This window comes from Egretta garzetta, unplaced genomic scaffold (assembly GCF_000687185.1).
Source record: "Egretta garzetta isolate BGI_Z169 unplaced genomic scaffold, ASM68718v1 scaffold5, whole genome shotgun sequence".
In the NCBI taxonomy this organism is placed as follows: Eukaryota; Metazoa; Chordata; class Aves; order Pelecaniformes; family Ardeidae; genus Egretta; species Egretta garzetta.
The window spans coordinates 5310708-5332124 of NW_009259707.1; the positions used below are offsets into that span (position 1 = coordinate 5310708).

A 21417-nucleotide genomic window follows, 5' to 3' on the forward strand; every position below is an offset into this window, starting at 1 on the left:
AAGACTCATTAGTATGGCTGTATTTTCACTCTTTAAAATGTTTTCTTTACATGTGACTGCAATTAAGACAGCAAATTCATAGTCACAATGCAAAGTCACTTTCATCACCATTTCCTCCTTAATGCTGTAAGACAGTGTAAGCTCGAAAGAAATTTAAAAAAATAAAGCAGACATCTTTATGATCTTACCCTAATTGTGCTATTGTTAAAATGTAAGCTATTATAGATACTGACTTATAAGTACATGCATTTCTTCTCCACAGGAAAACCAGTAGCTGTTACTAGTAACAGAGGTGCAGGAAAGGCACCACTGCGCCCTGGTGCAAACCCACAGCTTGAACAGCAATATTACCAGAATAAGCTATTGAATGGCAAAGCAGGTACAGATAAGTCTGTTTGTTTGTCTGCATGTTTTTAACTTCTGTTAATGAAGACTTTTTCCTTAAACTTATTATAATGTCTACAGTGGATAAATTTGGTTTTTTCACGAAGGGGATTTCAGAAAAGAATTCTCTTTGGACAACACAATGCTCTGTGGCCTCAGTAATAGCATGCCACTGTGACTTCTTGTTAGTTAGCTTTGCTCAATATGGGTGAATTATTTTAATTTTAGGTTTTACTCACGTTCACTGAGGTTGAGTATAAGATAAAACGTTAAGTAATTATTTAAAATAAGAAATAAATGCAGATTGTCCATCATCGCTTAGTTCTGAGTAAGTCTATTATAGTGAAGAAAGTACAAAAAAAATATTAAAAGGCAACTAAAATTTATTTACTATAAAAGTAGAAATGACAGCACATGGCCAGTGAGAAATCACTGGTTTGAAGTAGGCTTTTGAATTGCATGTGTACAGTATCTGTGCACAATGAGTTAATTTGGGTTGTTCGTAGAGCCTCTTAGGTTTCTGAAAAGTCTGTGCAACTCCCATGAGTTCTGTCTCTCCAGTACTTTGTTTCCTCAAAACCAGGGCATCTGTCATAGTTTGAGAATTCCTTACTTGCCTGCAGTAATTTAGCAATTTGTTACTTTCTGTGTCCTTAAGTAGTAGTATACTAATGTAAACAAAATGTATTTTATTAACAAGATTTATTATTATATTGCCTGAACTGCATTTAGTGTGAGAAAGTATATTGCTAAACATTGGCAACTTGTTTCTTTTTCTCTCCAACAGTCTGCTTAATTAGCTTGAAATTTGGTTTTTACCACAAGGTTGGTAAAAGGTGCATATACAAGGGGCAGCTGCTATTTAATTTCAGTTTAGATTTGGAAGTCCAGTTTCTCCTTTGCCCCTTGTATATGCACTTCTTACCAACTTGAGGTAGCAAGTACTATTGCTATACAGTTTACACCTCAGTGAGTTATTTTGTTGATACAGGAGGTGGAAAAAGACAGGTTGTTCTTCCGTGTTTTTTTCTGAAATGTTAGTACTTGGAAAAAAAACTAATAAATTCTGCTGGTTTTCAAAGATGTTTGGAAACAAGGTATTACAGGAAGTGATGCCATTTTATTTGTCTTTTTGCTGTAGTTTAAGAGCACTTCAGAACTGATGTGCAATACATGTGTGTGGAACCCGCTGGCCTTTAACTTTTTAAGGACTTTTCAGAATGCTCCAGACTTAGCTGTGTTGGTTGCAGTGCCGTGCATAAGTGTGTTACAAAGATAGCTATGATTTTCATGGAGTTGGATTTTCTGTAGGATGGCCTGTATATGAACTATGTATTGGTAGTTCAGTGACTTTGTAACTTTTATTAGGACCTTACACTGGATAAGGGTGTGACTTCGTACAATCAAATGATGTTTGGAGAGTGAGGAGGTTAAATTCTGGAAGTTTAGCTGGTATCTAGCGTGCTCTTTGGGATTCACAAATTCAGTAGTATCTCTTCTACTGTATTGCTTAAGGGTATAGCAGTTTTCAACCTCATTGTATAACAAACTCAGTTTCTTACTGCAGCAGCTTTTTCTGCATATCCACACATTCATTTCTTTAACTTCAGCATCCAGTCTCACTAGCTTGCACACATACAGGCAGCTGGCTCTTTTCTTTCTTGATACTTAGTCTGATTGGGAAACCAATTGTTTTGGTGAAAGGATTTTTTCCTAACACTCTTTTTATAGTGTCTATCTCATTAGCTGCAGTTCATAATAATTTTAGTCTCTTTATTAATTTTTATCTCCATGTGCAATGTTTTTATCAACAAAAAATACGACCTGTTGTTTCTGCTTGCATTCTCCTAAGTACATGGATTGTCTTCCTTTTGGGGAAAAGAAATTACAGTTAGTTATGCTCTTAGATGAAAAGATGGAATTGCAGGTTAGGATTTTCTAACATCACAGTATCTTAGAAAGTGTATTTCAAACACTTCACAGCATGTGTTTAATTGTGCCATACCAGAGGTAAATGTCCCAGGAGGCACATGTATCACATGGAAAAGTACTTTTTCTAAAATATCAAAAATACAGAATGCTAAATTATGCTGTTAAACATACATGATTCTGTTTGGGGACATGTTATGTAAATGAAATAAAAAGGTCATTGGGACCAACTTTGAACACGAGCATAATTTTACATCCATGCTTCAACATGGAACCCACTTCATTTTTTGATGCTTCATGCTTTCCAGAATGTTCTCTGATTTTGCCTTCTCCAGGTCTTGCTTATTAGAAAAAATGTTCCAAATTAAAAACAAACAAACAAGCAAAGCAAAAAAACCCAAACAAAACCAAACCCTTATGAATCACTTTTGACCAAACACTGAATTCTGCTGCTTCAGCTACTTCTTTTTTTGCAAATTACTTCTTTAGTGATACGGGTTCCTGCCTTTGATCTGCATTGCTAGACAAATATCTAGTGTCAATAGAATCTTGAATCTTTTATGAAATACTTTCTTTTTCTTATTTGAATTCATCCAAAAATGTATAACTTTTAAATTTAAAAACTTGCTATCATTCTCACCCTAGATCTCCAAATTGGAGATAGCCTTTCTGGGTAGCAGAAATTACTTCTCTACAAACATGCCATCTTTAACATTCATATTCTAAAGGTAGAAGATTAACGTATGTTAATCAGGATTCAGTTTGGGGTCTCTTTTCCATGGCCAGGATGCCCAAGATGTGAATGTTTTCTAGGCTTCCTTTCCCTCAACCCTAGTATCTCCCTTTTTTCATTCTAAAGAGCAGCAGATTTTTAACCATCATATTAGTCACAGATTTATTCTCAGCGATTTCTTTTTCACAGACTTGGGTCCTGGCCTCTGATTTCTCCATCCGTTGCTCCACATTCACCATGTGCCTGTCTAGTTTCCCAGCTTTTGATGAGAGGTTCTCTGCCTTGCCTTCCATTGAGGACAATGTGTTCTGCATTGCCCTGAATTTCACATGAAGTGACTCCATCAGCTCATGGGGGGATCTGCTCTGCTGCGATGTGGAAAAAGTCGACGAGTCCAATGAAGATAGACAAGATGACAGCATCATCTCAGGCCAGGGCACAGGAAGGCATGGACTAAAGAAATTGTTCTTGTCATTCTTATCTTTATATGGGGCATAATTCAGCTCTAATTTTCAGTTGCAGACATCTTAGGTAACTTACTGAGCTCATCATGCATTAAAATATTTAAGACACAAAAAGGTGCACAAATTTAGCAGAAATTCTGAATAAAAGCAGTTTTTCACATGACTCAGGCTTTATCCCTGCTGTCTCCACTCAACTCATTACAACACTTTCTCTGGTCTGATAACTACTCGTATGTGAACATAGCACCATGTTTCCTTTCAGTCAAATTGTCAGTCTGTAAGTTGTTAGTACCGTGAAATACAATTAGGCATTGTGGCACTCTGAAGAAAACTCCGTTTATTATATTACAAGGTGTATGGTATTAAATAGACTACAGTAATGAAAAAGAACTATAACATACATATTGGATTTCATTTTAAGTAAATAGAAGCTTTTTGTCTGTATGATACCTTGTTGTTTTGATTCTGATGGGGAGTTTGGGAGGGCATAGTAGTTTTTGCATCTAGCCATTTGTTCAGGCTTATCTATAGTTAGAGTATCGGCATGTATCTTTCAAGGTTTACATACTGTGAAAAGCCACATAGAAAGGAATAGAAAATGCTTTACTTGATTCCAGTATTCAGTGTCATGGAATTCTGTTCTAGTACCTAGTGTGCAGTGGGCCTAGAAGACTCTTTAAAATTTATTGAAGAGCATGCAGTAAAGTTTCATAGAATTAGGCAAGGTCTGTCTCATTTTAAGTCTGGGGTTCCAGTATTTGTAATTGCATCATTTCGATCCAAGATAAATTTATGGTGATATTTAAAAGAGGTTGGCATATCCTAATAAGAGAATTATAAAGAAGTAACAGCAGAAGTTTTGTCAATTAATATCCTCATAAAAGTGTTAAAGAAAATATAAGTTTCTAGCTAGTGTTTTTTAATTTGAGCTAATTAGCATTCTGGTTATTTCACTTCTTAAAAATCACTTTGTGGTATCTAGATTATTAGAAAAATAGTTTTAAGTAAGAGGTTGCAAGTATGATAAAAAGTGTGTTTGTATTCTGAACTTAATTTCTGTGTTCTGGTGGTAGTTGTGCTTTTGGTAAAAGAAGGTAGCTAAGTGTCTTCTTGTTCAGCCAAGCAGTTGGTAAATTTTTGAGTGTCCTGTATTTGTTTACAGGATATGGTTGTAGCAGTTAGCCTCAAGGGTTTGGTCATTTTTGTTGTCATTAAAGCTAACTGAGGCCAAGACTGATGTCTTATTTTACAGTATGGTGTATGTAGTCACCAACAAGCTGCTGTCTAGTAATTTGAGAGAAAATAGAAACAGAATTTTTGTGTAGCTTAATATTCTTCTCAGTAGTATGTACCGACCTATCTGCAAAAGAGATGTTGTTTTTTTCTAGTCCATGATATGAATCAATAAAGTATTAAGAACCTCTTCATCAACAGGTAGCAGTATAGAAATTGTATAAAATAAAATCCATACTTTTTATTCACATTCATTCTGTTGAACTCTTAAGAAAAATAACATAAAACCAAATATAAATACTATTTTCCAAGCAGAAATTAGAGTACCTGATAAGCTGGACTCAGTCTGGGAGCATCCGGATTCCACACATGTGAATGGAGCTGACTTCAATCTCACTGTTCTGTCCATGGCTGAAATAGCTTCTTGTAGTTATGAAGCCAGGTAGGTAAAAGTTACCTATCGGGTTGCTTGAAAATCTCGTACAGATAGGCATAAAATGTTCAAAAATAGCAGTTGTTCAGTCAATTCCTGTAAATTTATCTGGAGAGGGGTTTTTTTAATGTTTTCAAAAGTTGTAGTTATATAGGTGGTTAGAATTTAACACAAGGTCTTCCCTATAGATGCTGCTGGTTTTTAAACACTTCTTAATAGCTCTCAACCTAGCCTACCTGTTACTTGCAACAAAGCCTATTAAGGAAAACCTTATGCCATTTACAGTGGTATTGTTGATTTCATAATGTTATCTCCACTTCTTTGTATCAAAATTGCATTCTTTTATGGAATTAAGAACAGTTTGCTACTGAAGGGTTTAGTTAAAATCAGACAAGTGTGATTACTAAACTTAAAACCATTTCTTGCACAGATTATGTTGAGCATCCCCAATAACATAGCTTATAAATGTTCACAATATGAAACAACTTGTTATAAATATAAGCACAGTATTGGAAATACGATTTTCATCCTTGATGGAAACAATACTCCAGAAATTATTCTTTCACTGGAACCTTTCTCAAGCACGCTAGGCAGGCAGGCTTAGATTTGTATCTCAGGAAGTTAAGAGTTTATTTATTACAGCACCATCATTTTGTAAGCTTGCACCATGGAGTATAAGACCCAGTTACCTTAGTCACTGTAATATATGCATGGTTTTAATTTGAAACAGAAGGTAGCAAGTAGTGCTTTCTGGAAACTTTGTCTTAAGCATGTTCCCAAAGGCAGGCTGTCCATGCTGCATGCCTGAATATTATACAGCTAATTAAAATACTCTATTTGTAGTTGTTTTTCTTACCTATTAAATTGCCAGAAGTTGGACTAAATTCCTTTCTATTGATAATTTATTTTTGTGGGAAAAGACAAATACTTAATTTAGAAATACCCCATATTAATTTGTGGAAAAGTTGGCACTGTGTTTATTTGGGGCTTTTTTATTATTTAATTTCAGACAAGTCGGCATAAAGAATGGAATGTTTTTTGGCCAAGCAAAAAAGTTATGTCCAGATCTTCAAGCAGTTTCATATGATTTTGATGCGTATAAAGAAGTTGCACGGACAGTATATGAAATATTAGCAAGGTAACGTGTGCTGTTTGTTTGCATGATCTTTCATGGTAAGGTGATCAAGCATATTTTATTTGCTGGATGCCATTATTCAATGTAGTACTTTCATCTCCATGTTACTCTTCAGCTTCTATAAAGCCATTCCTATTTGAGATCTTCCTTTTGTAGTATTTTTGTTATTTTGAGCACCGTGCTTCTTCTGAGCATTCTTCCATCTTGAAGCCAAATCCTCTAAGCAGTCCACATCTGACTTCCAAAGGAGTAATTGTTAAATTTTTTACTGATTACATTATGAGAAGCAGATCCCGCCTTAGTACTGAGATTCTTCCAAGAGGCTTTTTTGAGTAACTTACGAATGGATTATTGGAGTAACATCTATTAGAAACTACTTTCTGGTTTAAAATGCACTAAAACAAAACAGGAAATTTGTTATTGTCAATGAAAAATAAGTATTCAACTCCTCCTCCGGCTCTTTCTTTAAAATCATGATGCATGCTGAAGTTAGTCCTGTATTAGTAATGTTACTGTAATTTGCTGGTTTAGCATTTTTAATATGTAAGTGATGTGTGATACAAAATAAGTGGGGAAATGCCACCACAAAAGGAAGACTTTATTTGCTACATATTTGTTTTAACAGATGGTGAGCTGTTGCTGGTGTTTCACCTCCTTTACTTTGTGTTGATAGCTATACTCATAACATCGAAGCAGTCAGTTGTGATGAAGCACTAGTAGATATCACTGAAATCCTTACAGAGACCAGATTGACTCCTGATGAACTTGCAAATGCTATCCGCACTGAAATCAATGCCCAAACTAAATGTACTGCTTCTATTGGGATGGGTAAGTACCTTATTTCATTTCTGTGTACAAGCAGTGCCTGCTATTCTTAGGTGTATCAAAGCTATGCAAGATGGCTAAAACTGTCAATGAAGTGTTTGTGCAATATTGCCATTTACATTAAATTAATGTAAACAAAATGCAAGAAAATCTTCGTAAGTGGAAAGGTTTAAGCAAAAATTTATAAAATGGCTATCACATCATCTTTGTAATCCAAACAGTATGATAAAATTCCATCTGTATTGTAGTCTTACATTCATTTTTATGAAATGCTACTGTATTTTTCCAGTAAATAGAAAAATGAGCACAGATGCTGTTCCTTAGTAGAGGTAGCAGTAAGAGTTCATGGGGAGGCATGATTTAGCATAATTAGTATAAGGTATCGAAATCAAGTATTTGTGTAATTTGTAGTAGGTATTGTATATGAAATCACACATCTGGGAAGACCTCCTTGATTTCTTTTCACGTGGCCCCTTCCTTTCTCCTTTGTTTTTGTCTATAATTAACACTAGAGTTGAGTATCTGTAAATAAATATACTGAGTGCCTATAAGTGTATGAAATCCACATGTGACACAAGCTGAAATACATTACTGTAAGCAAAATTCTTCCTTTATCTCTTATGATACCATAATACAGAGATTCTTAATTCCCTGGATTCCTGTTTGTGTCTTGTTTTGAATTGAAACACATTTGTAATCTCTTTTATATGCTTATTTAGAGTGTTTGTTTTTTCTATAGAAAGAGCAGAATTAGTTTTTAAAGCGTTACTTTCTAATCAGATATCATAATTCTCTTACTGATTGAAAGAGACAAATACCTATGAGCAATTTTTTTTTCCAATTAATCAATTTGCATGAGATACTGGAAGATAATTTTGGTATCCTTTCTAGAAACTCATATGGTAGGTACACTACAAGGACTTTGTCCCTTCACTCGTAATTCATTGTTAAGTAAATAAATCAGAAGAAACAATTGTACTTGTACTGTTACATGAATGTAGAGACCTTATTTCAAAAACATGGTCTGCCAGAAGCATACATCTTGTGTAAGTGATTTATATGTTGCCCAATGGGAAAGTTGTACCAATACAATAAAATGTAAATCTGAATAGATACTGTTACACTATTGAGATCTCCTCTCAACACTGTTTCCTGATTAGAGATAAATTTAAAAGGGCATGCTTGTGCCAGCTGAATACATTTAATTTTTACCCTAGAGATTATAGTGGCTAAACTAAACTGATTTAAACAGTAGTAGTGAGAGATTAAACACTCATCTATAAACAACCTGTATCTTGGTTTCTCATTTGTTAAGTGAGGTATTAGTTTTTTCCAGCTTTACTTCAGTGTTGTGGGAATAATATATCGCAGAAGGTAAATCACTGAGATTTCATGGTATTAGAGGCTCTGCTGGTATGTTTGATAAATAAGAGGATCAGAAATCTTCAGTACTCTATAGACAAAACGTGGATCCCCGAAGTTAAATAGGAAATTGAATGAGGAGTCTGTCATTAATTGTTTCATCAATTTAACCTCTTAGGAGAAACAGTGCACGTAAAACTCTGTTACTGTTCTTATTGACTAAAATTTTAGAACAGACAAAAAGAATATGAATGTAGGTGGGAGGAGAAGAGCAATAGTAACAAACAGTGCTGTGAGTTGTGAATTCCCCCAACCTTTTATTAGTTTGCTTTATCTTAGAACAGCGTGTTTGAGTGGCAGTAATGTATCTGCTTGGGTATCATTTCAGAGGTCTTATTGGCTGGGCTTGCATAAGCCTATAAACTGGGAAGAAAAAAAGCTGAAATAGGTCTTGTTCCCACCAGACTTTATGAGTGCATATAATCATTTAATAAAGTAATTTGATTTTTTTAGTGACTATTCAGGCCCAAATATTAGCTTAATTCCAGTATTTCACATATAATGTACTTGATAGAATTGTCACTTAAGTATTATTTACTTTGACCACAGTGGATTTTTTTAAGTTCTGCAGTGTTAAAATATTACACTTCTAAATTTTCAGCCATTTGCACTTAACTGTTCATCTGTACCTTTACATGGAAGAACATAACCAAGACAAATAAATTCAGTGTTCTTAGTGAAGTGTCCCACACTTATTTGTTGATTGCTTTGGTTTTTCTGGTGGGTTATTATTCGGTTGGTTTTAACTTTGCAATTACAGTTACTGCTACAGTTGCACTGCTTTAATCACAGATACTGCTAGTTGCTGATTTGGAAATATATACTGCAAATATAAATGAATATACTTCGTTAAATGCTTTGTAAAAGACAAAGAATTTGACTATACTTTCTACATTTTTCCTTGATTGCAGAACTGCAGCATAAAGAAGACAGAAGTTTCCACAGACATATCTTAATTTATTGTTTTTACAGGTTCCAATATTCTGCTGGCCAGAATGGCAACTCGTAAAGCAAAACCAGATGGACAGTATCACTTAAAACCTGAAGAAGTGGATGATTTTATCAGAGGGCAACTTGTTACCAGTCTTCCAGGTACTCCTTTCTTTTACAGGACATTTTGCCTCTTGATATTAAAACGCTTTCAGCTACAAGTCTGTGTTCTGGATCAAAACAAGATTAGATGCTGTTTCACAGCTATGATCTGAAAAAAGAAGATGTACTGATTTCTGAAAATTTCTGAAATTTCTGAAAATAATCTCTGTGACCTTTTTGTATATTTGAGAAGCATCTTTTTTAGCAAAGAATTTTGCAGATCACACAGCATGATCAATGGAAGAAGCTCAGAGTTTAGTATGTTATGCAACCTTATATTCTTTAATAAAATTATTTATAGAAGTAATTTCAAGTGAGTGCTAGCTTGCTGTATCATAATGACTGTAATAGTAACAACAGGTACTTACCATGGAGAGAAGTAGGGTTTGCTTAGAACGGAGAACTTGCCCAAGATCTAGTATATGACATCAGAAGTTGGAAAAAATAGCACCCATGCCATAATAAAACGGAATATATGAAGGGAAGAGAGGAGAGAGGAGTTTGTTTAATCTCTGCTGCATCTAAGAAACTGTGAGAGATTTAGAAGAGAATAAGAACAGAAGGAAAAAATTGGCAGAGGGTCCTTTGAGGGACAGGCAGGCAAAATTCAGCTATTGTACACTTTGGCAGTAGTTCACCGTCACTGTATGTATAGCCAGAGTACATGTTTTCTGTCCTGCATTCCTTGGTCAGATAGGAGAAAGAAAGATATTTCAGTGAGAACTGGAGCGATGGAGTGGGATGCCTGTGGACGTAGAGAAGACCAAAGAGAAAGCTGGAGGGGAGGAAAGAAGCATTTCTGGCCCACAGGTTCTAGGGAAGTTCTCCAAGGCATAGTGGGATTCACAGAGAGGTGGCAGGGTACTGGAGTTACTGTGTTGGGAGAGTGATAGACATAAGGACATATGGAATATACCTGTTTGGAAACAGGCTTTATTATATTTTTTTGTTGTTTCAGGAAAATACTTAAAAGAGTTGTAAGCTAAAGTGTTTGCTGGCATGTAACTATATTGTATTGTTGTTAAGTAGTATAATGTGACACAGACATAGTGCAGAAAGTGCTGAGTAAACACTCATTTATGTTTTGTGTGTAAGTGATCAGCTGAGCTCAACCTGCATGTGTACACACATATTTAGTGTTAAATGTTCAAAATAGTATTCTTCTCTGTTTAAGAAAAAAAAAAGAGAAGGGAAACAGACAGCAGTAGACACTGAAATGGAAAAGTGGTAGGAATAGCATACATACAGGTGCAAGTTTACCAGAAATTCTCTGTATCCCCTTCCATGGCCAAACATAATTTACAGCACAGCACCATTTCTCTTTGGCATAACTTACAGGAGATATTTTTCCTCCAGAAGATTATTCATATAGTATTGTGCTTTGACTTGAGTACTTTAAAGTTTTCAGAATTCACTTGCATGTTCATAGTAAAAACTTTTTAGTGTTTGTGTCAATAATGCCACCTAGACAAAGATACAGATTACAAAAGATAGAAGCTGATTACCTAAGACTTCTAACTTTTGCTGACTTTGATAGTGTAAACTCATAAGACTAATATTTTCCAGCAGTAACAGGCCACCTCTCCAAACCCCAGAAATATACGTAAGTTTATCACACTTACATATGTGCTGTTGCCATGGATACCTACAATTCGCAGTGCTTGGTAATTCAAAGCACAAGTGATACAGGTATGCTATCACTTCTACTTGAAATATTATTTTTCTATCTAGGAAGCAGTGGAATGGTAGTCAAAATATTTGCTGGTTTTCTTTTAGATTAAATCACTTGTATATGATGGCAAAACATACTACATGCTGGACACTCTTTTTGGACTGAGTGTTGTAGTGTGCAGAGCTACATACTCTGTAACAGGTAGTACCTTGTTAAGAAGATTTGCAAGCAGGAGTCATTCACATTTTACCCAGAAATAAAAGCGCTGCAATATGACATCTTAAACTAAATATGTAAAACAGATACAAGAAATACAGGTGAAGACGGCAAAACTTTTCATTTGAACCATGTTTTATCGAGTGGAATTTATTTTTATGGTGTATATTTGCTTATTAATTTAATATGACCTAGTGTAGGTTTAAAAAGACAAATTTTATTTGTTCAAAACCTGACTGGCTCTGAATTATGTAGAGTTAACAGAACTAATTGCTTTGTTGTTAGGAGTTGGCAGGACGATGGAATCTAAGCTGGCTTCTTTGGGAATTAAAACCTGTGGAGATCTGCAGTGTGCTTCAATGTCAAAACTGCAAAAAGAATTTGGTCCAAAAACAGGACAAATGCTCTACAGATTTTGTCGTGGTTTGGATGATCGACCTGTTCGTACAGAAAAAGAAAGAAAATCTGTTTCAGCAGAAATCAACTATGGAATAAGGTTTACACAGGTAAATTCAAACTTACTTTCTTTTCTGCAGTGACGTCTTTCAGCTATAGAAGAATATTCTCATATTCTGATTATTTTCACTTACACTTTGATCTGTTAGAGCACCATCTTAGCCACCAAATAGAAATGAGGAAAATGAAGAAGTAGGAGACCAAACGATAAAATGGGAGGAGAGACTGCAAAAGTATTGGACTGAAAAGAAGCTTGCACAAAATTAACTGGCTATTCTGCATTCGTTATACAAGTCTGGTACAGAAAAAGAGAACTGCAGTAGGTTTGTCAGCACCTAGCATTCTCTTTCATTTAAATGCTAATTATTCAAAGATGCCAGTGTCTGAAATCATCACCAGCTGCTCCAGTACAACATTTTTATTAGACTTTTTACAAATATTGTAGGCGGGAGTATTGCTGAAAAAATGGTATTAAAAAATAATTCAGCTCTTTGTTGAGAACTTAAGCATTTATAGGAATTATACAAAAATCAAGTTGGGAGAGACCTCATGATGTTGTGTAGTCCAGCCTTTTGCTCAAAGCAGGGGAAGCTATGAGATCGGACCAGTTGCTCAGGACTTTATCCAGTCTGGTGTTGGAAACCTCCAAGAACAAAGGCTGCACAGCTTCTCTGGGCAACGTGTTCCGCTGCTTGACTTTCCTCATGGTGAAAAAGTTTTTCCTTATAAGCCCTATGCTGTTCATCTTCTAGGTTTGTGCTTAAAGTTAGGCTTGCAATTCTGTGTTGGGGTTTCTAAATACTTTTTTTAAAGACTTATTTCCGAAAGGTCTTAGTATTTCCTACTTATTTCAGCATTAGGATAGGAATCTACCATCTCACATAACTTCAGCGACCTACAATGTAAACAAAACACTTGAAGTTAAATAAGACAATTGTCTGTGAGTCAGCTTGCTCTTTTCAGTTTACACAATCTGGATTGCATTAACCCTTAATGATTTACCTTCAATATTTGAAAACTAGTAATAATCTAAACGTATTGGTTTTCCCCTTCAGCCTAAGGAAGCAGAAGCTTTCCTTCTGAGCCTCTCAGAAGAAATCCAACGTAGACTTGAAGCTGCTGGTATGAAGGGTAAAAGATTGACCCTTAAAATTATGGTCAGAAAGGCTGGGGCACCAGTGGAGCCTGCAAAATACGGAGGTCATGGAATCTGTGATAATATCGCCAGGTAACTACTCATGGAAAAAAGAACGGTCAGTAGTAGGGTGTGAGCACACATCTGCAGGAGGTTGAGCATGAAAACTTACAGGAAAACAGGACAGAAATTTTAAAGTGCAGGGTACATCTTGGTCTACATATCAAACCTGCACCAAAATCAGTAGTAGAACATCATTATCAAAAGTCTTCTGTGTTTGGGTTGTACATATGTGGTCCTTGGTTGTCAGCATGGAATCTAAATCCCCCAATGATAAAAAACGCAGTATATTGGGAGGAGAAAGGAAGAGACTAAGGTGTCCGAATCAGAAAGAGAACAATTTTAACGGTCATCTTTTACCTTTGAGTTTCTTCAAAGAGAAAAATGGAGAAAAAAGGAACTATATCAGAAGCTGAAAAATTTTGGGGCATAGAAGAAACAATTTGTGTTTTTCAGAGGAAGTGGGAGTGAGAAAGAAGGAATCTGACTCCACAAGTGCATTCTTTGTGGTTTGAAATTGCTTTCTTGAGAAGATGTACTCTTGCTGTCTGTGGATGCTACTTAAAAATTAAAGAAGTTCAGTGAAATATTTTCAATGAATTATTGTGGCTATCCATTTCTCTTGGAAGGGAGCTACATTTTTTTCTCTTCTTCCTTTTTGACTTTAATAATCTGTAGTTTAAGGTTGCTCATTCATTTGCTTACAAAATACTAGCTAATAAAGGTGTTTGATCTTTCAAAGAACAATGCATATGCACATGTACCTTGTTGGTGTACATTTCTCCAGCTTGCTCAGTATTGGAGCTGTTCTTCCTTTTGCAGTACTTGTAGAAGACATATTTACATCCTGTACTATGACACGCAGGTAGCAGCATTTTTATTTCTTTCAATGACCAGCTGAGTTTAAATGTTCTGCTGCTGCAAACTGTTTCCTCTCCCTGGGCTGTGTAGTGTTGGGTACTTCCTTTTTTCTTGAGGGGCTTTCTGCTGTTCCTTCATAGGTTGTTGGTCACATGCTGATTCTGGCAGTTGGAGTCAGTTCTCAAAGAAAATTGCCTTTATACTTGTCAAGAAGGATGTCTGATCAGTCCTGTTCGCCTTCAAGTCTAGAGAGCACAGAGACTAGGGCAATATTTGGAGAATTACTTTCTGCAGAAGACTGAGAGGCCACTTTGGATTCTGAAGATTGGAGCTGGCATCAGACACCTTGGACTGCAGTTGTCTGCCTTATTTACAGACAAGTTTCTTTGTCTCAAATCTGTCTTTCCTATTGTTTCACTAATAAATCTGCAGAGAGTTTTTTTGGTCCTAGAAGAGAAAAGACAGTGAAGATCCGAAGTGGAGCTAAGGAAGTTGAATCTCAGAATCTCAAGGTCAGAGACTGTGCCCCATGTTTCAGCTGTTGAAGAAGGCAACTTGTCTCTTGACCTTCACAGTTACATTTTGTCATAAAGTTGTAAGTTCCTCATCAGAAGTGCCTTTGTTTTCTTGTGGATCATTATCAACGTAATGAAGTCTCTTTCTACTTGGTCTCACTGCAGCACTGTTGATCTCATTGAGATGCTACCTGTGGTGGCTGCCCGTCCCTGGTGAAATGGGATAACCCAGTTACTCTGGCTGGGTAGTCAGTTGATAGGTCACTGTCAAAGGAGTAAGACTTTCAGCTTCCACAAGCAGTGCTATTATTACTCTTGCCCAATATTTATTTCTGATTCTTTGTTTCCTATTGATCAACTGGATGATGTTGACTAAAGATTTTTTTTATCTCAAATTTGTTTATGTGCTTGCATACTGAAAACACAAGAATGAAATCTGGGCATAGAGCATCAGGTAGTTATATGCTGTTTCATACAAGATTGTCTCAGAACCTTCTAAATACAGATTTATTCTTCAGGCAGAGACTGCTGTTCCTTAGGTAAAGGGATGTTCCTGGCTTTTGTGCGAGGGTGCATTTGGCACCTTCGAAGATAGGCCTTTTATATTTTTCCCTTCATCTTGGGTTGGTGCCTCAGGGTTGCTGATAATAGAAGAGGTGGGGGCATTCTTTCAGTGGTTTAGAGCTCAACAGTAGCACTTGCATGCATAGGGTCTGTCTTATACTTGTGAGCTTGTGGCATGTCATTCAGCTGTATTAAAAACTAAAACTACAAAATTTGTATTTCACTATGAGAAGCTCATCACCTTTTGGGATTCTTTTATCAAGAAGAAAAACCATCAGGCTATACTTTTGTCTTCTGGCTGTCGTGAAATCTTTGAGCTGAAGATTTACTCTTAACAGCCTAAGAACATATTTGTTTCTGTATGCCAAGAAATTATGATCTGTCTTTCTTTGAGGTCTTCTCTGCAGTAAATACAAAATTATTGTTGTTTTTTTTAGGATTTGTTAAAGTTCCCTTTTTAACCATACTTTTTTGTTCTTTGTAGGACTGTGACTCTAGACCATGCAACAGACAGCGCAAAAGTAATTGGGAAAGAAACTCTAAACATGTTTCACACAATGAAACTGAACATATCAGATATGCGAGGGGTGAGTTAATGGGAAAACTGAAATTTATTCTCTTTATCAACCTTATTTGTTGTCTTTCATAAATTTTCAGTTCTCCAGGGTAGATGATAACCAAGTAAAAGTGTAGATAATACAAAGCTTGTGTAAATTAGGCTATGCAATCATATTATGTTTTGTATTTTTAACTTTGAAAAACATGGTTACAAAGCCATAAATGTAAAAAAAGAAAATTTTATTGTGGCATGGATTAATCCACAACTTAAAACAGCCTGAGGTAACAAAGTTAGACTCTTATCTTCTACAGTTCTATTAGCACATGTAAATTTTGTCTTGGAATTTGCTGTAAACTTGTGCACTGTTACTACTTAAGTAACTAATATAAATACTGCTTGTAATGCCAATCAAAGATAGAGATCAGAGGGGTTTTTGCTCTAGACTGCAAGTCTTAGGGCCAGAAGAGTTACCAGCCTGTGGTTTGGACTTTGTTTGAAGGTGAATTGCTAGCTCTTTTGAATCATGGTTTATTTCAGAACACTCTTGCTCATCTCAGTGATTTTGTCATAACAGTGAGCCCACAATAAGACTATTTTGGCATCTGCCATTTGTTATAACAGAGCACAGAGGCTTTCTAAAACAAACGTGCATTTATTGGTGATTTGGATGTTGGAAGTAGCATTTTGATTCATAATGCTGCCTTGCAAAGCCGGCTCCATGGCTTGGGTTTCTTATTGGAGTTGAGGGAATATTTATTATCCTCTCCCTGTCCTTTTCTAGTTTCTTGTCTGTCTCTCTCCTTTGCTGTCTTCCCTGGCTTCTTACATTGTTCTTTTCCACTTGATTTCTTTAGCTCTTGTTTTAGAGGATTCTTCTTTAAAGTTAGGTGTTGCCCATGTTTTTTGCAAAACAGTGTACTACTTCTGACCAGGTGGCTCTGTTCGTTTCTGGAAGGGCCATTCAGTTCTAGCTTATATAATAAAGTGCAGATAAATCCAAGGTCCCTGCATAGTATTCCTTTCAACTGACTTTAGACACATCCAGTGTCTATGTCTATATTGGAGCTAGTGCCCTTAAGCTTCTTTTGTACATGAGGTGAGTCATGCTTTAAAGTATCGTTTTCCTCACAATATCTAGAAGAGGTCCTAAAGTGATACCTTAGCTGTTCATGCCCACACTCGGTCAGATGAATCCACTCACTTGTCCCATAGACTTAACATAAGACTTTAAACGCATATCCTAAAAGGCCAAAAAACCCAAGGCAAAGTTGTACAGCACAGCAAACGCAGTATTCCAAAGGCTTCTTATAAGTTCTAGAACTCAAATCTAGAAATCTTTCAAAGCAGAAAGATAAAAGTGCACTATAGAAGACGACCTAGTGAAAATACATGCACTAGCTCCTTCATGCTTTCTGCATTCTATATACAAGTGGTTTTAAGCGTTGGGTTTTTTTCTTAATAATTATGGAGGATTAGCAGTAAACTTGCACAATGTAACAGTGCATTCTTAGTTGGACACAGTTTTTGAACCCCTGTTCATTTGGTATTTAAAAGTTAATAAAAAGTGAGGCTGTCTTTCAAAATGAAGAACACCTCATCTGAGAAAGACAACTTTCACCAAAGTATTTTCATCCATTGAGACTTTGCAAGAACTATGTCTAGAAGTGAAACAATATTTTTCTCATTTGTAGACTGAAGTGATGGTTTTAGCATAGATTGTCCTCGGGAAGAACATTCCTTCCTTGTACAGGTAGCCAGATTTAATACAAATCACTTCCTGATCCAGTACTTCTATATTTGTTGGTGTCTAAGAAATCTCATAATAAATCCATTGTTTCGTGGTCCTATTGACAAGCACTTTTCTATATCAGAGAAGTTAAGATGGTATTATCTTTGTAATTTCTTAAGTGTTGGATTGTGGTGGATAATCCTGGGATTTGTTTGGGATGTTTTTAGTGGCTATTTATGTGTATTTCAGCATACTTTTATTCGTTCTCTCCCCCACCCGCAACAGGCAGCCAGTTTCAGAGAACTCAATGCTATTATGAAAGAATTCTAGATATATTTTTTTTAGCTTCCTAAAATGTATGTATTAATATTTTGGATTTAGGTTGGAATTCAGGTACAGCAGTTAGTTCCCATCCGTAAAACCACTTCAGCTTGCTCAACAGTACAATCTGGACACTTACCTGGTGGATCGCATTCGGTTATTGATCTTTTTCATGTTCAGAAAGCAAAAAAGTGCTCAGAAGAAGAACATAAGGAAGGTCAGTAACCTTTGTACTTTGCATGTGTGATGATGATCAGTTCTGAAGGGCTCTGACATAGATTACCTTTTGGAATACTTACTCAATATTACACCAGTACAAATTATTTAACATAAACTCTTTGAGAGTGGATTTTGCTGCTGCAAATGAAAATGCTACAAATAAAACCTTTTCCAGGATTATTCCAGTAATTTTTAAAAGTTAATAGGAACAAAGGATACTTTGAAATAGGAAGTGTTGTAATTATGCTGTATCTGGTATAAACTAGTTAGCAAAGAAAACTGGAAGTTAGCTTCAATGTATCTTGAATCTTCAGAGTATTTTTAACTCTTAGGTGATCATTCTCTATTTTGTTTTCATATGTATAGTATTTGTGGCTGCTATGGACCTTGAAATATCTTCTGATTCAAGAACTTGCACTTTTCTTCCATCTCGCGGTACCCATCTCACATCTGGTCTTAATTCTAATGTTAACAACACTGAGTCTGCTGTCAAATGGAACGGCGTACATTCTCCTATAAGCGTAAAATCCAGACTTAATTTGAGTATTGAGGTTCCATCTGCTTCCCAGGTAAAATCTGAGAATATAAAACATCTGCAATATATTGTAATAACTTGGAATTGTTTGTCTTACTTGGATAGAGCAAAAAAAGTTACATTACACTTTTTTTTTAAATAAAAAGAGCTCTAGTAGACTACGATGCACAGTAAGAAACTGCTATTGATGCAAAACCATTTTGCCTTAATAAAAGGATTTTTACAGAGCAGTCATTTGTAGACATACAAAAAAGATTGTTTTTTCAAAGGAAAGAAATTTAGTTTTCCAGTATCTTTTTCCCATCCCATCGCTTGCCAAAGGATTGGAATGGAACAGGAATGGAAAAGTTGCTGAGGATGAAATACTAAAAAACATTATACCTTCCGTCTTTTACAACCAAAGCCCAGAGCCTAATTATAAAAAACACAAAATGAACTTTAGGAACACTTCCGTCAGAGAAATTAGACACAGTCTATAGTTAATGCTCAGTGCTTATATGATTATGATATGATGCAGACTTGTAAATTCCCTTTTCTTATGTTAGCTCTTAAAAATTATTTCTGATTAGCTTAATCACTGATCAGTGGCTCAAGAATAATTTTGATGAGTACTTTGTGTCATTTTCACGAAGACAGAACTTCTAAATGTTTTCCATCCCTCGTTATGGCAGCGATATTCTTTATCTCGCTTTAGTCAGTGAGAAGGAACTGAACAGCAACTAGTCTTACACTGCCTCATATACTTCTACAGTGGCTGTGCTCTTAAGTTTCCATCTAAAAGAATGTCAAACTTATATTTAGATTTAATTATTCATCTTCCTGTGTATTTTCAAATTTTCTTCAAATAATACTGAAGCTAAGATGCACACTTAACATTTGTACAGAATATCACCTCTTAGGTGAGAGGAGGACAATGCCTATTTAAGTAAAATATTTCTGAGGGGTTTGGCAGGGGGGTGTTTTAACAAAGAGCGAGCCTCCTTATTTCCACCCCACGTATTATTCAAGCAGACATCTGTTAGAAGGATCTGCTATGAGCAAGGTGCACTGAATTCTGTAGGTGTCTTAGGTATAAGCAGATTTACCTGCTTTTCTGTAAAAATCTGTAATTTTAATTTCTGTAATGTAAATCTGTAAAAGCATTTGTTGATATTCTGTTAACAGCTTTACCAAATATTTATAAATCTTTAGAAGCCAGTTATGCTTTTGGCAGAAAACTGTTTTTTCCATAATACAATACAAGCAACTTGACTGAACAATGTGGAGCTCCATATGCTCAGATTCTCCTATAGAAGGAATATGTATGAACGAGCGAAAAATGCACTAGCTGTGCAGTAGAGTTCCTAGAGCTTTGGTGGCCGTATGGCACAATATGCTTACCTTTCCTTCTGCTTTATAACCATCATATATATATATATATATATACACACACACACACACACATGGAATACAATACAGAATTGAGTACAGGGAAGGAGTGGTGAGAGTTAGTCCCATAATGCTGTCTGCATACTGTGTGCTAGGAGAGCAAGATATTTTACACTCAGGATCTCCAGAAAATGTTTATAGAGGTATACATGTAGCAAAGTTGGAATGAGGGAAAACAAACAGAACGTAGAATGAATAGCTGAAGAGATTAATAATGCAGGCAGCTTTCATCAAAACCTCTCAGTTACCGTAAACCAAGTATCTCTTTGTAGATAATTTGTAGTTCTCTGTAAATCCAAAATCTAGTCATAAACTCCAAATCTTCTTCTTAAAGGTGAAAGATAAAGTTTTCTAACACTGCTATGGAGTCTCATTTAGCAGAACTTACAGGCAAACATTGGCATTTATCTACACAGTTTTACTCCAGTTTTACTTGTGAGAAAAATGATGCTGTAAATCTGCTTGTCAGTTACATTCATTCTGTCACTTGTGCAGCTGCCATTGTATACAGCAACTTCTAGGTACTGAGGGGTCATTTCAGTTGTTTTCAAGTCGATAATTGACGGTAAGTACCAATTACGGCAAGCAAAAATTTGAATCTAAAGCTTATTTCATTATCAAAATCTATGACAGGACTCTGACAGTATGCAAACATACATGATACCATTCAAGTAAATTAGTAACATGTATCCTGGAAGTATATAAAGAGAGAAATTAATTGCTTACTGCTTTGTATCAGACACAATTTAGTATTCATCTCAACATGTTGCCTGTGTAATATGAACTCAGAATTTGGGTTTCCTTATCACTAGGTAGTTGTGGAGGAAACCTTATAGCTCGTTTGTGGTGACAACACTGAACATTGTGGGAAGATAAAACTGAGCATTCGTATTTACTGAACTACTTAGTCTTAAATGATATTTTTACCTTTTGCTGCTGCAGAGTGTAACTGTCAGGTTCTTAAGTATGTTTGCGTACACAGATTAAAATGAATATTTTTTTTCTAAAATTCAAGAACTGTAGAACTTGTTTTTGAGTAAAATTAATTGTTATCTATTCCTCAGAAAAATCTAAAAGCTTTTATGTATTTGCAGCTAGATAAGTCTGTGCTAGAAGCTCTGCCGCCTGATCTCCGAGAACAAGTAGAGCAAATATACACCATTCAGCAAGGAGAGAATTACAGCGATAGCAAGAAAGAGCCAATAAATGGATGTAGCACTGCACTTCTGTCACAACCAGTTGGAACAGTGCTTTTACAAATACCAGAGCTCCAAGAACCAAATACCAATATGGGAATTAATGTGATAGCCTTGCCAGCTTTCTCGCAGGTAGGATTTTTGCAGGGTATCAATAAACATCAACCTTCCTCCTATAGGAAGAGTTAACAGCTTTTTCTTGAGACAGCATTGCTAGAATCTGTGAGTTACCAAAATTATTTATGGTCCTTCAATGTCTTAAAAAGTCTGTGCTTTTAAATGCAACTTGATCTATCACAAA

General features: G+C 35.7%; 1 protein-coding gene across 1 annotated transcript in view; it reads left to right on the forward strand.

The window, feature by feature from the left end:
• The window catches only part of REV1 (REV1 DNA directed polymerase), a 49381-nt gene that overhangs the window by 16040 nt on the left and 11924 nt on the right, over nt 1–21417 (forward strand). Inside the window, exons 8-18 of the mRNA XM_009638949.2 lie at nt 263–379; nt 5056–5185; nt 6186–6314; nt 6985–7139; nt 9531–9650; nt 11824–12044; nt 13050–13222; nt 15614–15716; nt 17799–17955; nt 18324–18526; nt 21015–21248. Coding sequence (XP_009637244.1) covers nt 263–379; nt 5056–5185; nt 6186–6314; nt 6985–7139; nt 9531–9650; nt 11824–12044; nt 13050–13222; nt 15614–15716; nt 17799–17955; nt 18324–18526; nt 21015–21248 — 1742 coding nt within the window. The remainder of the gene's footprint in view (nt 1–262; nt 380–5055; nt 5186–6185; nt 6315–6984; nt 7140–9530; nt 9651–11823; nt 12045–13049; nt 13223–15613; nt 15717–17798; nt 17956–18323; nt 18527–21014; nt 21249–21417) is intronic.